Consider the following 17558-nt stretch of genomic DNA (forward strand, 5'->3'; position numbering starts at 1 on the left):
TGCTGGGGATTCTACAACACAGCAATAAAGGACTTCTGGGAGGACTTCTGAGATTCTCTGCTCCCTGCATTTCTGGAATCTCATTGCTGTACAGCAGCAGGGTTTGTGCCTTCATCTGTCACCCAATGGCCCCCGAATCAGGGGTAGAAAATCAACAGAGCCAGCCTCAGGGGTGGTACATTAAGCTCATCAGCTTGACCAGAGCTGAGAAAAGGAAATCAAGGAAGAGATGTAACTAATGATTTTTTTAGGAGTCAGTGCCATTTAGACTACAAAGTTAAAAAAGAGTCAAAATGATCCTGGATATGCAGGGTCACTATGATGAGGCCAGGCAGCCTGAAACTGCAGCTGCAGAATGCATTTGGGCAGCTCCATTATGGGAGCACAGAGGAGACAGGAATCAACGTGACATCAATATGACTTACAGCAGTCATACAGAGGGGGCCCAGAGACTACCTGTGGGGACAGCACAGGAAGAGCCACACTGCTTCCCAGGTTTGGCCTTCCCCCTCTCCCCTTCATCACCCTTCTTTCTACAAACAGGCCTCCAGTGGTCAACATACATGGCACCAAGTGCTGCAAACATCAAGCCCACATGGCAGGTGATGACAGCTTCTAAGCACAACATTCAACTTAGGATGTTTTCTCATAGTGTGAGTTAAACGAGGCAGCTTGCAATCACTGCCAGCTTGCTCCTCTCTGACCAGCACATGCACTGGTTACAAACTGATACAAGGGGTTGGTTTCAGTACTGGTGAGTAGGAAAATCCCTTGGGGAACAAGTTTCATAACTCAGTGAGAGAATGACAGTAGCTGCTGGAGGCACAGCAAATAAGCACAGACAAGTGCCTCGGTTTTGGCAGCATGTTTCACATTTGTGTCTCACTCTGGGCAGCCTCAAGAGCATCCCCTGTCAGTGCACACAACAGCAGCTAGCTTCAGTCTGGTGCTTCTCTGAGGCACCAGGTGCCTCTTGAAACAGCTGTAGGGAATGGTTTCCCAGCTGAGGGTACCCAGTTTCCAAGGCACTAAGCCTTCAGATCAGTTTGAAACAAGTCCTGCCCTGTCTGCAGCTCTGCCCTGCCTGCAGCAGAGAGCCAAGGAAGATACCCAGGTGCAGGCACAGCCAGCCCAGTTCTCCTGGCTGTGCACATAGCTTACTGCCCACTCTGCTCTCTGCTAACACTCACACTGAGACAAACTCCTGGAAAAACAAACCAGCATGACTCAGACTGACCTGGGAAAGCATTCTTCTACCCCAGATACAAATCAGCAGCTGCTGTGGAAAGTACTTGTCCCATGCTGGGAAAATAAGGCCATGGAGCTGTCAACAGCAAAGGGAGAGAGAGCTGCCCTCAAAGCTTTCTGATGGGCAGGATTTTTGTTGAAATCAGATGCTCATGACAAAAAGCACTGCAAGTTACATACTTGCACTAATTAGGTCTTTTTGATGCCACCATATTATCTTGATGTGTTAGAGCTTGAAGCCTCCTTGTGAGATACACTGAAAGCTCTCTCCCACATGCTTCATTGCACTCATGCCCTCAAACACTCTCTTTCAATATCCAGGCAGGCAAGCTCCCTTCTTTCAGTGAAGATGTAATTGCACCACAATAAAAACTGATCAGCCTAAAGGTCTTCCTTTAAATTTTCATGTTTTGCCCAGACCACATAAGAAACCCAAAAACAGGAATGAAAAGGCAGGAGGAAAGAATGAAGAGCCTTCCTCTTCTCCTCTATGTTTCCCTTTCCACTACTCTTTCCATATTTTTATTCCATTTCCTACAGTTAAAAAAAATAACCCAAACAAACAGGAAACTGCTGGTGAACACTCCTTTCACTGGGAACACCTTGAAACCTTTTGAGGGTTAACAACTGCATGTGTTTCTTCCTCCTTTTTAACTAATTAAAAATTAAAGGTACTAAATCACTAAACTGAACTTGGTGTGAATTTCCTGAGCAGCAGCATCAGTGACTATTCTCCCATATCGAATTCCACTTCAGCAGAGGCAGCTCAGGCTCTCCCTGGCAGCTGCTGCTCCTGTGCCTCAGTGAGGTTACTCTCACTGATGAAGCAGCAGGAACAGCTCCTTCCCATTTATGTTGCCAAGTTAATTTTCCAGTGTGCCTCCCAGAATCCTGCATTTAAAACAAATGGACCCAATGGTTCTCTAAGGATGTGGTGGGTGGGAAATTTCCCCCAACATAGAACTGCCACAAAGGAAGAAAACTCTTGCAGTGAGTGTGGCTGATGTGAACTTCACCATACGCCTTCAAACCTTCATATACAGCTGTGTCTGGTTTTCATCATGATAGATCCTTCATAGCACTGACTGAGGTGGTGGAGTCACCATCCCTGGAGGTGTTCAAAAAAAGATTGGACATGGCACTTGGAGCCATGGTTTAGTTAGTCATGAGGTGCTGGGTGATAGGCTGGACTTGATGATCTCTGAGGTCTTTTCCAACCTTGTTGATTCTATGATTTTATTACTGTTCTACCATTTAAGGTCCCTTTTTCCTTCACGTTTTCAGTCTTTATCTGAAGATACAGAGAATAGTCTTTGACCACCTGGTTGTCATCACAGGATCACAGGATGTTAGGGGTTGGAAGGGACCTCCAGAGATCATTGAGTCCAACCCCCCTGCCAGAGCAGGACCATAGAATCTAGCACAGGTCACACAGGAACACATCCAGATGGGTCTGGAAAGTCTCCAGAGAAGGAGACTCCACAACCCCTCTGGGCAGCCTGTTCCAGTGTTCTGTGACCCTCACAGGGAAGAAGTTCCTCCTCATGTTGAGGTGGAACCTTCTGTGCTGTAGTTTATACCCATTACCCCTTGTCCTATCACAGGGTAACCAAGCTGCCATTCTATGATCTGTGATTCTATGGTAAGATACAGAGGCAAACAATAGCAACCAAGCTACAGAATCACAGAATCAACCAGGTTGGAAAAGACCTGCAAGATCATCAAGTCCAACCTATCACCCAACACCATCTAATCAACTAAACCATGGCACTAAGTGCCTCATCCATTCTTATTTTAAACACTTCCAGGGATGGTGACTCCCCCACCTCCCTGGGCAGCCCATTTCAATGGCCAATCTCTCTTTCTGTGAATAGTTGCTTCCTAACATCCAGCCTGAACATCCCCTGGCACAGCTTGAGACTGTGTCTGCTTGTTCTGTCACTGGTTGCCTGGGAGCAACCAGTGGGTGCAACAGAGAAGAGTCTGTCCCCTCCCTCTTGACACCCAGCCCTCAGATATTTATAAACATTTATCAAATCCCCTCTCAGTCTTCTCCAAACCTAACAGCCCCAGGGCTCTCAGCTTCTCCTCATAGGGCAGTGCTCCAGTCCCTTAATCATCCTGGTAGCTCTCCGTTGGGTGCTCTTTAGTTTTGAGTATCAGCCTCTGAATGTGCCAGATGCTGCCATTACTTTCATCTGAACAAGAACTTGAAATCCATAGCTTTCAAGTGTCAGGGATCCTTTCATGACTAGGAATAATTGAGAATTAAAAAGCAGGTTACATACCATGTCAACCTCAGAAATACTGTCCAAGCTTTCAACTTGCACATCCACCCCAACAGGAATTGCAGGGCCTGTAGGAGAATCAGATTTAGGTGTGTAAATAACTGATCTTTTATATCCCCTGCATTTAATTAGCACTTTAAGGTAGAATGCAAAACATTTTTGAGCTTATGTTATACTTTACTGTCCATGATTCTTCATGAGGGGGCTGGGGAAAGAGTCAGTGAATAACCCTTTTGAAACACTGAATTATCTTCCCCTTGGCATGTGCTGCAATACTGACAGTGCCCAGCTAATCCAGAGAGCTTGGATGAAACATTTGCATACATTTTTAAAAGCTAAGCCATCCCATCATCAATTTTAAGGTTTTAGATCCCAAGAATAGGAGACTAAGAAGGAGAAACTGCATGTAACGAGCTCTTCCTTGTGGGTTTCTCACTTCTTGTCAACCAGACAAGCTACATTACACTCTCAAGAGCCTACCACCATTTTCATAAGATTCACTGATGATGTTAGTAGTTTTCCACAGCAGTTTTAAAATCAGCAACCAGAGAATTCACACAGACTAAATAAGTGGAAAGCATTCCATAATAAATGCATACTCAGCTTTTACTGTAGACTTCCTCTTATTAATGATCAAGACCTACTCAGGTTACTCAGCTTCCCCAAAGTGTACCTTCACGCAGTTTTTTCAGTTTTCTGGAGGACATGAGTACCTGCAAAGCTATGCACACCAGGCATGGCCCACTGAGGCAGGTCAGCAGCAGTCACTGAGGAGCAGTCCAGGTGGATCCACTGACACGTGGAGTTCTCAGTGTGTGGCAGTGGGTCTCACAAGGCTCGCACTGGTGAGTGTATCTTAGAGCCTAGCTCCAGCCAGGCACTGTCAGCAATGCAGACTATGGCATAGGAAGTAGCACCTCTGCAGGCATGTCTAGCAGAAATTAGCTTTTGAAGGAGCATAGTAGCTTCTATAAATCATCAAATTGTTTTGGCTTGAAGAGAACTTAAGGATCATCAAGTCCATTCATCAGCCTAGCACTGCCAAGACACTGCTAAATTCAGTCCCTCAGCATGACATCTATTTTATTATTTTTTTAATACCTCCAGGGATGGTGGCTGAGCCACTTCCTTGGGCAACCTGTTTCAATACTTGGTAACCCTTTCAGTGAAGAATTTTTTCTTGATATCCAATCTATATCTACATTGGTGCAAGTTGAGACCATTTCCTCTTCTATCCAACACCCACCTGGCTGCAACCTCCTTTCAGCTAGTTGTAGAGAGCAATAAGGCTTCCCCTCAGCCTCCTCTTCTCCAGGCTGAACAGTCCCAGTTCCCCCAGCTGCTCCTCATATTGCTTATGCTCTAGACTTTTCACCAGCTTTGTTGCCCTTCTCTGGACATGCTGCAGCACCTCAGTGTCTTTCTTGTAGCGAGGCACCCAAAACTCAACACAGTACTCAAGGTGTGGTTTCACCAGTGCCGAGTACAGGGGCACAATCATTTCCCTACTTCTGCTGCCCAGACTATTCCTGATCCATGCCAGGATGGTGTTAGGCTTCTTGGCCTCTTGGGCACACTGCTGGCTTATGCTCAGACAGCTGCCAACCAGCATCCCCAGATCCTTTTCTGCTGGGCAACTTTCCAGCCAGTCTTTCCCAAGCGTTGCATGGGGTTGTTGTGACTGAAGTGCAGGCTCTGGCACTTGGCCTTGTTGAACCTCATACCACTGGCCTCAACCCATTGATCCAGTTTGTCCAGATCCCTCCGTTGAGGCTTCCTACCCTCAAGCAGATCAATGCTCCTGCCTAACTTGAATCTGTTTAGCAACTGGATGGTAATTAAGAGGCACCACAATCCCTTTGTAGATGCAGACTCATATTTGTACAATGTCAGGTACGGGCCTGTTGCATGGACAATTTGGCTACAGTAGCAACTTCAAGACCACATCCAAGCTCTGAGTACACCAGACAGCAGAACTGCTGTTTTGAAAACACAGAGCACTTCTGCAAGCTGCCTTCCATCCTGCTCCTGTGCCTGCAGCAGCATGAACAGATTCCCATGCATCTTCAGGGCTTTGGATCTGCTTGAGGTTAGGAAGATCATCACTTCCTTATGTTTGCCTCTGCTAGAGGAGAAAGAACCACCAACCTGGCTTCAGTAGGGAAGAGCAATCACAGAGACCATAAGATGAGCAGATTGTTGTGCTTGGCCCTGGCAGATTTGACTCGGGCTTTGGGAAGCCAGCCTCAACGAATTACATCAGGACATGCTGATGGTGACCCTATCCCCCTTCCATACACATGGCTGCCAGCCTCTTGTGCCCCCTGGCCTCTGTCAGCAGCTGTGCTGGGTACAGGCACCCTGAAGCAAGCCCTGTGGAGCAGGATGAGCCTCCTCAGTACCATCAATTTGATTTAAGTGACCACTGCTCCCAGCAATGAAACTGAAACACAGCTAACCAGCACTTCTAGATGACTCCTAGATGCTTACAAACACCTACATGTGTTATGAACTTCATCCTTCAAAAGAACACCAGCAAACCTTTGCTCACCCCTCTCTTAGTGGTGTCTGTGCAAGCCAAAGGGTGTTTGCAAGGAAGATTTTACTTGGAGAGGAATTTCAATGAATCAGTACTGGTTCATTTCTCAGGACCCCGGGGACTTTGGTAAGATTTTTTTACTCCAGTGATATGATCCCATCTTGGTCTCCTCCAGTTACTTATAATATATAAAGAATTACTGAAGGCCAAAGAAATTTTCACCCTGTTGGTGTTCAGTTCTCCTTCTCCTGGCTATTCCCTGAAACAGAGAAAATAAAAAAAAAAAAAAAACCACCAGCCTGCATCTGGTGATGAGATGCACTCATGCTACATGCAGGCAAGCTACTTGCAGGCATGCTAGACAACTGCATCCAGTAGTGGGGCTGGGAAGTGCTGAAGACTTTTTCCTCTTGCACACAGGGCTTCACAACACAGATTTGCTTTTTCAGCAGGTGGGAGCAGTCCTCAGTCCCCTCCCCAAATTACACAGGGAATTACTTTTAGTAAAGGGTGAAAATTAACCCTGACAAAACCAACAAGAGCAGCAGCTGCTGGATGATTTTCTTCCAAATGAGTGACTTCAATAAGCTCAGGGAAAGACCTGTGAGGTGTCCAAGTCAGCCACCAGGGCCAGGGGAGAGAGGTGTGGAGGAGGACAGCAGGTCAGAGAGTCCTTTGCCTTTGGTGATACTGGTTCAGCTTCTCACAAGCCAGTCCCTGCCTGCTAGATCAGAAAATAACTTTCTCCCCAAGGAGGCTGTGGATGCCCCCTCCCTGGGAGTGTTCAAGGACAGGTTGGATGAGGCCTGGAGCAGCTGAGCCTAGCTGAGAGGCAGCCCTGCCCATGGTGGGGAGGTTGGAGTAGATGATCTCTAAGGTCCCTTCCAACCTAAACTAGTCTATGACTCTCTATGATTATTTAGGACACTGAGTAAACAAAAAGAAGAAGATAAAGAATTTCTGTATGACATTTTTCCTGCTCAGTAAAACGTGGCTCAAGTTTTATTAAAGAAACTAGACTGTGTAGCAAGAAGCTGTGGTGGTGATAACAGGCATTTTGATATGCAGTACAACCAACAGTGTGTTGGGAGGCAGTTAGCCTTTCTTTGCTCAGATCCCTCATGCGAAGGTATGCATGATGATCAGGGAGAGCCTGGGAAATTATTCAAATGCTTATCCATGCCTTCACCATCCCATAATTCCTCTGTGTGCGCAAGTGTTTGATATTTAACTTGGGCCTCTGCAAGAGCAGGGCTCAACGCTCCGAGTATGATACTTGAGAAAGGCTCCGTGGTCCAACACAGCCCACTTCAGGGCAGGCACAAGGCTGCCAGAGAGTCCTTTGCCTGTGGTGATACTGCTCAGATCCCTCATGAAGGTATGCATGATGATCAGGGAGAGCCTGGGAAGTTATTCAAATGCTTATCCATGCCTTCACCATCCCATAATTCTTCTGTGTGTGCAAGTGTTTGATATTTAACTTGGGCCTCTGCAAGAGCAAGACTCAACACTCTGAGCATGATACTTCAGAAAGGCTCCGTGGTCCACCACAGCCCACTTCAGGTGCCTGTGGTGATACTGCTCAGATCCCTCATGAAGGTAAGCATGATGATCAGTCCTGGGTCTGGTTCTTGCTCTAGAAGGTATTTGTAATTGATATTATTTGTTGTCACACACAGCTGTTGACATTGCAGTAGTTCCCACAGTGCTACCATCCCAAACAGCCACATCATGGTAGGCATGGTGCTAAAAGAGACAGGAACAGGATGATTCCTGCCAGGATGGCTTCACAGCACAATCAGCTTGTGCCAGAAGTGGAAAGCCTCCCTGGTGCTGAGGTGCTGCATGCCCAGCACACGCTGGGCAGCTCCCCCTCCAAATTTGAGGCTGCAACAGGCACTATCTGTATGTGGATGCTTAATTGAGCCTGGATTCAGGAAATGAGAATCCATCCAAAGTCTATTTACTGCTGCTGTTTCCACGCTTGACTGAACAGTAATCACAGATTTTTAAAAACAGCAAATAAAAACCAAACACAAAAAAACCCACAAACAGCAGAACACTGCCAAGCTGATATTTGTCTTCTATTCCTTCCCTTTCTGCTTTTGAAGATAAAATACTACCTCCATGTTCTTTCCCTTTTTTTTCCCACATTCCTGCACGAAATGCTCAGTTTTACTTCCAGATAAGCAGCAGTCATCTCATTGCAAGACCAAAGTCTAAGGTTCAGTTTGGAGCTTTATTAAACCCAAAATAAAAAGAGTGATCACTGTAAAGCTGACTGGTCTGGGAAGACCTTGAGAGAAGAGACCTGAGATTGGCTTGGGTTCATTGTGCATCAGTGAAACTGCTTTTACTTTTTTCTTCTTTTTTTTGTAGTTAATCAGGAATTTGAGGGATGCAAAGCAGTAAGTATAAAAGAGAGAGAGGGAGAAATAATTAGAATTCTGGACTCAGATGTGAAGTTCTTCGTACAGGCATTCATGGTACTTTTAGGCTGTGCCTTGAAAATCTTCCACAGATCTTGAACAGAAAGTAACAGAATGTAAATAAATTACCATTGGATGTAAAAGGGAAATAATGAGAAGGTCTAAATAATGTCATTGGTCTGAAAACCAACAAAGTTAGATCTATAAACTACCCACCACAGTAGTATAAAGATGAGATTATAAAACTTAGTGGAAATATTCACCCTACCTCCTTTCTTGGGCAAAATCCTGCCATAACCAGCAGGAGCAGTCACTGCTTTTCCTTTCTCCTTGCTTCTCATTCATCACCTCGAGCTGAGGTGAAGAGAAATCACGTGAATGGGAAGAGGAAACACCAAGGCCTTTTGGAGGAGCTTTGGACCAAATGTTGAGCTAAAGAGGAAAGAGGAGAGACTGAAGGAGCTGGGACTCCTCAGCTTGGAGGAGACCTCATTAATCCTTATAAAGATGCAAAAGGTGAGTGCCAAGAGGACGGGCTGAGGCTCTACTGGATGATGCCTAATGACAGGACAAGGGGCAATGGGTGGAAGTTGAGGCATAGGAAGTTCCATAGAAACAGGAGGAAGAACTATTTCACTGTGAGGGTACAGAACCCTGGAACAGGCTGCCCAGGGTGGCTGTGGAGTCTCCCTCTCTGGAGACATTCAAACCCTGCCTGGATGCATTCCTTTGTGATCTGGTCTAGGTGATCCTGCTCTGGCAAAGGGGTTGGACTGGATGACCTTTTGAGGTCCCTTTCAGCCCCTAACATTCTGTGATTCTGTGACTGTGATTCTGTGAAAAGCCAGGGGGTCCATCCCAAATGTTGCTGGCTGGGAGCTAGTGGCAGGAACTGAACAATCCCCAAGTCCTGCTCCAGACAGTAAGCATAACTGATAATAAAACTGCATACTCACTCAGCCCATCTCTCTTCATTGCTTCTGCTAAGGTGCAGTTTTGCAGAGGCACTTGATGCAAGCAACACTGTAAATGCATGCAGTGTCTGAAGCAAACCAGAAGTCCTGTAAAGAAATGCCCTCTTTAAACCACAGAAACAAACTCTGGGTGTCCTTAAAGGTCATCTTGGCCACAGCAAATACCATTGAGTGGCTGCTGATCAGTCACAGAAAGTTGCCAAGACTTCTTTGGGCTCACTAATCCTTGGAGTAAATTAGGAACTGCTAGCTTTTTAATCTTGTCCCTCTGGAAACTAAACTGATGAACCACTGGGTCTCCAGATGCTTTACCAAATTCCCCAGCAAAATCCACTAGGGATGAGCAAACAGAAAAGAATCCCTTTGTTGACAGGGAGCAGAATCATAGAATTGATTTGGTTTGAAAAGACCTTGAAGATCATTGAGTCTAACTCAGAGATCGTTATCTAACTACCAAGTCTGGTGAAAAACCATGTCCCTTAGTATCACATCTGTGCATCTTTTATACACCTCTAAGAATGCTGATTCAACCACCTCCCTGGGGAGTCTATTCCAGTGTTTGATAACACTTTGAGTGAAGAAGTTTGTTCTAATATCTAACCTAAACCTCCCTGGTGCACCTTGAAGAGGAGAAAAGGGTAAACAGGAAGGGAAAACAGCAGCTGAGATGCTACCTGACACATTGAGCAGGCAGAGAGAGAAGTAAAAATCAGCCAGCTTTTCCTTGTCATAAACAGTATTTTGTCAATATTCATTTTGTCTTCAGAGAGAGGGAAAGCAGAAGGATCAGCTTGGAGAATTACAAGCAGGAAAAAAAGACTTGAATACTGTAACACTGGAGAAATCACAAAGCACAGGCTCCTCTCCAGGATGCTCACTGCTGGAAAAGAAGCTAAACAAATCCATGTGAAAGCTGTGGATTTGGCTGAGCAGAGGAAGCAGTGCTGCTTTGCTCGAAGACTGCAGCCCAGTCAAGCTTTTCAGCTCATACTTTAGGGTCTCTGAAAGATGTCAGCCAAATTCATGGAATTATTCAAATTAAACATGAGCTGAAGTATTTATAGATCAAAGTCTAGAGAGAGATTGTGTAACCTTCAACTGAAACATTTCTTCCAGAAACAGCAAGCATGTCAACATCAATTATCTCCATCACTGTCCACATCAGTATCTTGGAGAACTGAAATCCTATTCAGCAGGACTGATACAACCAGCAAGCAAACCCTGGTCTCTTAAAAAACTTCATATAAGTCACAGTCTTCAAATTTACAACACAGACAAAAAATGTACCTATAAACTAGCTTGAACATAGAAGATTTCAGCTCAACATGAGGAGAAACTTCTTTCCAGTGAGGGTGACAGAGCACTGGAACAGGCTGCCCAGGGGGGTTGTGGAGTCTCCTTCTCTGGAGACTTTCCAAACCCACATGGATGCATTCCTGTGCAGACTACCCTAAGTGATCCTGCTCTGACAGGGGGTTTATACTAAATTTCTGGAGGTCCCTTCCAACCTCTAATGTACTGTGACATTGTGAAACCATTTCCCTTACATCTTAGACACAAGAGAGCAGGAACTTCCAAGGAAGCTTGAGGTCCTTGCACAGCCATTAGCAAATCAGACAGTATAAAAACTGGAAATGGAGATTTTGCTCTTGAAGGAAATCTTTGTACTCACATGCTGAGAGAGGATTTAAGTGACTGGAAGCACAATCCCAGGCTGACAGGAGCTCTTCTACTTTCTCTCATTTTTATCAGGCAGTATCATTAGCCCCACAATTTCTGCACAGGATTTTCATGTGACATGGTGGAGCACTTGCACCTTCTCACTGTAAGGTACTGCCTTCCAAAACTGTAACAGCAACCTCTGATTTCTCTTGTTTCTGTAAATTCATGTCAGTTGCCTCAGATTGAACCTGGGTATTAAAAACATACTCAGGGACCAGTCTATAAAGGTGTTTGTGGCTTTATATGCCTTCACTCTGCCAAATTTTTAACCCACCATCCTGAAAATCAGCAGTAAGAGTGCTCCTCCATTTCTCTTTTTCTGTGCAGTGAGTTGCTCTAGTTTGTGACCTGCTCTTCAGTAAAAGCCACATTTGACTGAGGTGCTGCACACAGAAAGGATGCTGTACAGAATAACTTTGCAGAAAAGGCAATTGACATCCACATTCCAGGAGACTAGATGGACCCAACAAGCCTTTGTTTTGGGTGGGTTCTAACACTGGGAAGATTTTTTGGCTTGTTTCACCTTGCAAAATCTCCTGTTTGAATACTAAACCCTGCTCCATGGAACATCTGGTCTGGGGCTAATTCCTCCAGGGAACTCAGGAGGTTTCCTCAAGTCTCATTCAGGAATGACTTCAGAAGTTGCCCAGCACTAAAGCCTGTTGTATCCCAGTGTGTCTCGACACCTGAATCCACCCACTGAGGGGCAGCGTGAAAGCTGCAAAGGAGCAGTCAGTTCCCAGTCAGAAACAGGCACTGGTCACAACGATGGCTTTTATTTTGTAACACTACAGCAAGCTGTGGAAGACAGAGAGTAGCATGCTACTGTGAAAGTGCCTGCAGTCAGTTTTCCACTCCAGCTCCGAGACTGAAGCTTTGCACCATCTCTTTAATTTTTCTCTTTGGCAGTGGTTTCAAAGGCTCATTGTTTTCCTCTGAGACAGTCTCTCTCTCTGTCCTCTCTTGTCTTTGAAGGGGTGAGGCAGACACAAGTTCTGAGATACAAATGTCTACATGGGAAGCAAGAAGGTTTGAGACTTCTTGGCTGCCAGGTATTTGGTGCATGCCCGGAGAAGCTTGCAAATGTTCATAAGATATTCCACATCTGCAAGCTGCAAAATGGTCTTCACTGTTTCTGCATCTCTCTCTCTGTGTCTGTACATATTTATGGTTTTTAATGGATTGATATATGTTTGGGACCTCTTAGGTAGGGGCAGCTTCCAGGAGGTCTCTTCCAGCCTGGTTGATTCTGTGATTCTATGATTCTGTAATACACTGATCAGCTGCCAGCTGGCTGCAGAGAGCTTTGTTCCTCTGCATCTCGCTGATGGTTGGTCATGGAGGGAGAAGCAAGTTTTATTCCAGCCCTTGATGCTAACCCTTACTGAGCTAACCCTTAGCAAACTGAGAAGTTCTTCCCCATGAGAGTGGTGAGAGCCTGGAATGGGTTGTCCAGGGAGGTGGTTGAGGCCCCATCCCTGGAGGTGTTTGCAGCCAGGCTGGATGAGGCTCTGGCCAGCCTGATCTAGTGTGAGGTGCCCTGCCCATGGCAGGGGGGTTGGAACTGGATGATCCTTGTGGTCCCTTCCAACCCTGACTGATTCTATGATTCTATGACACTTACGCTTCATTCACCCCACTGTTCATTCATCTCAACAAAAAACATTGCCCAGAGAGGGCAGTGAGGACCAGCTGATGTTAGGCTATTAGGCTGTGAAGAAATAGAATAAAAGTGCAGCATTAGGCTGTTCCTCAGCAAAGAAAATACAGCTATTTTCAGTATCCACTAAAGCTGCTTACTCACAGGCTCCCTGTAAAATATGAGATGTAATAGATGAAATGCTTAAAATGGATGTTTAAGGAAGGCAGCAAACCCAACATTTACATAATTTTAAATATTAATATTTGTAAATAATACCTGAACATCTGCTGGCTAGAACAAGGTCACTGACATGGAGATAATTCCCTAAGGGTCATAATAAACAAGGTCTGTTTTAGCTCATGGAAGCTACTTTCAACATCAGCAAAGCAAAAAAAAAAAATCTTTGTCATTGCCACAGTACCCAGTAGCTTGTCTCTAATGGGCTGAGGGCAGGCAAGACAGCCAGGCTTATTGGGCTGTTAATAACACAACTTATACAACAGTGGCTTGCTCACTTGCTCTCTTGCTCATTACAAAGATACTTTTTCTTGAAAAACTCTTCACCAGACTTGCACCTGGGAAAGAACAACCCCATATATCAGTAGAGGTTGGGGACTGACCTGCTGGAGAGCAAGGAAGAGGAAAAGGACCTGGGGGTCCTAGTGGATGGAAGGTTGACCATGAGCCAGCAATGTGCTATCGTGGCCAAGAAGGCCAATGGCATCCTGGGGTGCATTAGAAGGGCTGTGGTTGGTAGGTGGAGAGAGGTTCTCCTCCCTCTCTACTCTGCCCTGGTGAGGCTGCATCTGGAATGTTGTGTCCAGTTCTGGGCTGCTCAGTTTAAGAAGGACCTCAGGGAACTGCTTTAGAGAGTCCAGCACAGAGCCACAAAAATGATGAAGGGAGTGGAACATCTTCTTTATGAGGAAAGACTGAGGGAGCTGGGGCTCTTCAGCTTGGAGAAAGTAGACTGAGCAGTGACCTCATTCATGTTTATAAAGATGTAAAGGGTGAGTGCTAAGAGGATGGAGCCAGGCTCCTCTTGGTGATGTCCAGTGACAGGACAAGGGGCAATGGGTGGAAGCTGAGGTATAGGAAGTTCCATGGAAACATGAGGGAAAATGTTTTCCCTGTGAGGGTGATGGAACAGTGGAACAGGCTGCCCAGGGGGGTTGTGGAATCTCCCTCTCTGGAAATATTCAAAACCCACCTGGATGCATTCCTGTGTGATCTGGTCTAGGTGATCCTGCTCTGTCAAGGGGGTTGGACTGGATGATCTTTTGAGATCCATTCCAGCCCCTGATATTCCATGATTCTATGATTTTCTAATGTTTTTCTTTCATTTTACCTTCCACAACCCCAGCCTGCTGTGTCCAGTGGTTGCAGCTGAGCTGAGCTGTCAGCTTGCTGCCTGTCCTCTGCAGACCAGCAAGAGCCACTGTGGCCACAATAAACCAGCTACAGATCCCACTCTCTTTTACCTTGAAGCTCAGCGGTGAAGATGTAGACTGCTCCAGCAAACATGTTGAAGTTTAACCACTGCCCATTATTACACCAAGCCTAGGAACCATAATTTCTGTGGTACTGATTTCTTTAATGTCAGTCACAAATTCCTTATGATATTATTTATGTTTTCTAGAGATGAGCTGACTTTCCCATAACATCACAGGCCCAGTGTAATGCCATGGGTCTGGGCTTTCCATTAGATTGTGGTCCTTCAGCTGCTCTCAGAAAGCAGGGTGGGTCTTAGAGCAGTGACCAGTTGAAGTCACAGGGATGCCAACAGCTTGTCTGCTCTGCTTCTGTGGTACAAAAGCCTTTTTATCCTATGCAGCTCAGACCACATCAGTTTGACTGGCATGAAAAACTGGAAGGACTCACAGTGCATGGCAAATCACTGTGACTGCCTGACAAATCACAGAATCACAGAACATTAGAGGTTGGAAGGGACCTCCAGAGATCATCAGGTCCAACCCCCCTGTCAGAGCAGGATCACTTAGGGTAGTCTGCACAGGAATGCATCCAGGTGGGTTTGGAAAGTCTCCAGAGAAGAAGACTCCACAACCCCCCTGGGCAGCCTGTTCCAGTGCTCTGTCACCCTCACTGGAAAGAAGTTTCTTCTCATGTTGAGATGAAATCTTCTGTGTTCAAGTTTGTATCCATTGCTCCTTGTCTTATTACTGTGCACCCCTCCACTTGACACCCACCCCTCAGATATTTGTAGACATTGATCAAATCCCCTCTCAGCCTTCTCTTCTCAAGGCTAAACAGCCCCAGGGCTCTCAGTCTCTCTTCAAGTCCCCTAATCATCCTCATAGCTCTCTGTTGGACTCTCTCCAGCAAGTCCCTGTCTCTCTTGAAGTGGGGAACTCCAAACTGAACAAATTATAGAATTATACATTGAATAACATTACAACAGAAAACACAAGGATCCCCTCTTAACAGTCTTTTGCCTCTATTCCTTTATATTTTTTTTCCATCAGTGTTATCATCTATCACCAAAACCATGCTGCATAATTCTGCAGCTATGCAAGAGCCTGTAGCACCTGAGCTAGCTGGAGCCTCAAAGCTGTTGCCCTGTTTTGTTCCTTATCACATGCAATTTCAGCACAACTTTGTTAATATTGCCCCAGATGGCTCTGAAAGACAAGAAGATTTTGAGCAAAAATTAAAGAAAGACCATGGTTTTCCTTGATAAATAAAGTCACCTTCTCACCAAAGGGTGTTAGGATATTTCTCACTTTTATAAATGTTACTCCAAGTTTTTAGGCTCTAGGAGTATCCAAATGCCATGATGGGAGGTAGCATGGGAAAACAAGACAGGAGTGAAATTAAAAGGCAGTAACATTAGGACTGAAAGAGTAACAGCCTAACTAGATGTGTCTGTCTATTTGGTGTGAAGTGTGTACAAGGGTGTTCCTCGTGAGCTCTTTGACACTGATAAAAACAGTAAGAACTTGGTCTGTTTACAGAAATACAATGCAGTGGTGACACTAGACATCAAAACCTAAACCAGCAGCACAACAGACCACCACCCCCCAGCTTCCTCAAAAGGCACAGGCATGGTGCCCTGACATACATCCAATTAAAAGAAAAAAAAAAAAAAAAGAGTCACAGTGGCACCCCAGATGCCTCCAACCAAGCTGAGGGAAGGAGTCCAAATCTTCTCCCAGAGAAGCCCTGTCAACACAGAAGGCAGCAGTTCTTTTGGCAACAGCTGCACTAGGGAGAGATCAGCACTTCCAGTCTGTCCACATCACGCATTCAGAAGTCATCAGACAAGCTCCAAAAACTAAGGTTGGCTTAAAAAAAATATTCTGAAAACCAAACACAGCACCCTAAGCTTTAGCAGTCCAACTTTCTGAGGTTTTTGAGGCATTTGTTTTGAGGCTTTTCCCTGCTGCCTAGAAAGATTTCCTCTCCAATGCTGACACTGATTTTTGACTGCCCAAGGGACAACCTGATCTCTTCCCTCTGAAACAAGTAGAATTTGTCACTGACCTCACTGGCTGGGAAAAATATTTACTGCCAAAATCAACTCTCTGCAACCTGGAGCCACCAAAAGAAATAAGGATCCCACAGCTGCAGTTTCTCCTGAGCTGGCTGGTTTTCTCTGCTTGCTCTATTCCTTTGCATTTTAATATCACAGAACAGAATCACAGAACTGTCAGGATTGGAGGGGACCTTAAAGATCATCCAGTTCCAACCCCCCTGCCATGGGCAGGGACACCTCACACTAGATCAGGCTGGCCAGAGCCTCATCCAGCCTGGCCTTAAACACCTCCAGGGATGGGGCCTCAACCACCTCCCTGGGCAACCTGACAAAATACAGCTTGGGTGGTGACCCTGACTGAGAATTGCTTAGCAGTGACTGCTGTCTCATGAGCTGGCAAAGAGGAAGCATTTGAGATTCTCCTTCCCACAAGCTGTGCATGGTCCTGTCCACTCTGTGATTGCAGCTGCATATGACGGTCTGAGCCTGCCTCTGCACTTTGCTTCTCCCCTCTTGTTTGCTCCTAGAAAAATTATGCTCACCAAGATGACTGGGGGTGAGCAGGGATATCTTCAACATCAGAAACACCATATTCTGTTCTCTGAGAGAAAAGGCAGTGCAGACACCAACCTTGCAGTAAGGAGTGAAAGTAGTCAGATGTCAGCAGTCATATGCTAGTGGTTCCTATTTAAATTTAGGAGAAGAATAAAGCCAATAAAAAGTTACTGCTTCAGAAAGAGCCACAGGCACTTTGCACAGTGCTCTCTTTTAAGGTTGTGGGGAGGAAGAGGAAAAGGACAGAGGATCTATAGGATGGGAAGCAAGGGGACACTCTCAGCTTGTAACAGGACAGGGCATGCCAAGTGTTTAGGAATATGTGTGCACTTCAGAGAACTCACTCAACAGAGCACGATATCTGCTGCTCAGCATCTAGCCTTCTGTTAGGGAAAATGAAGCACAGTAAATCAGCAATCCACCCTTGTGTGTGTGAAAACATGCAACCCCCTACCCCCTTCAGAAGACAAACTACAATCTAGTGACACAAATCAATGAAGGATTGACCAAAACCAATGAAATGTTGGTCACATCATTGGAAGTGTTCAAGGTCAGGCTGGATGGAGTTTTGAGTGACCTGATCTAGCAAAAGATGTCCCTGCCTGTGGCAGTGGGCTGGACTAGATGATCCTCAGATCAGCACAATGGCACTGTGGGGTGAGGAAAAT

General features: G+C 45.6%; 1 protein-coding gene across 1 annotated transcript in view; it reads right to left on the reverse strand.

Annotated features, from left to right (window-relative positions):
* LOC128975697 (gamma-aminobutyric acid receptor subunit rho-2) overlaps nt 1–17558 on the reverse strand; it is a 50058-nt gene that overhangs the window by 20822 nt on the left and 11678 nt on the right. Inside the window, exon 3 of the mRNA XM_054392713.1 lies at nt 3537–3604. Within this exon, the coding sequence (XP_054248688.1) occupies nt 3537–3604 (68 nt within the window). The remainder of the gene's footprint in view (nt 1–3536; nt 3605–17558) is intronic.

This window comes from Indicator indicator, chromosome 2, assembly GCF_027791375.1.
Source record: "Indicator indicator isolate 239-I01 chromosome 2, UM_Iind_1.1, whole genome shotgun sequence".
Lineage (NCBI taxonomy): Eukaryota > Metazoa > Chordata > Aves > Piciformes > Indicatoridae > Indicator > Indicator indicator.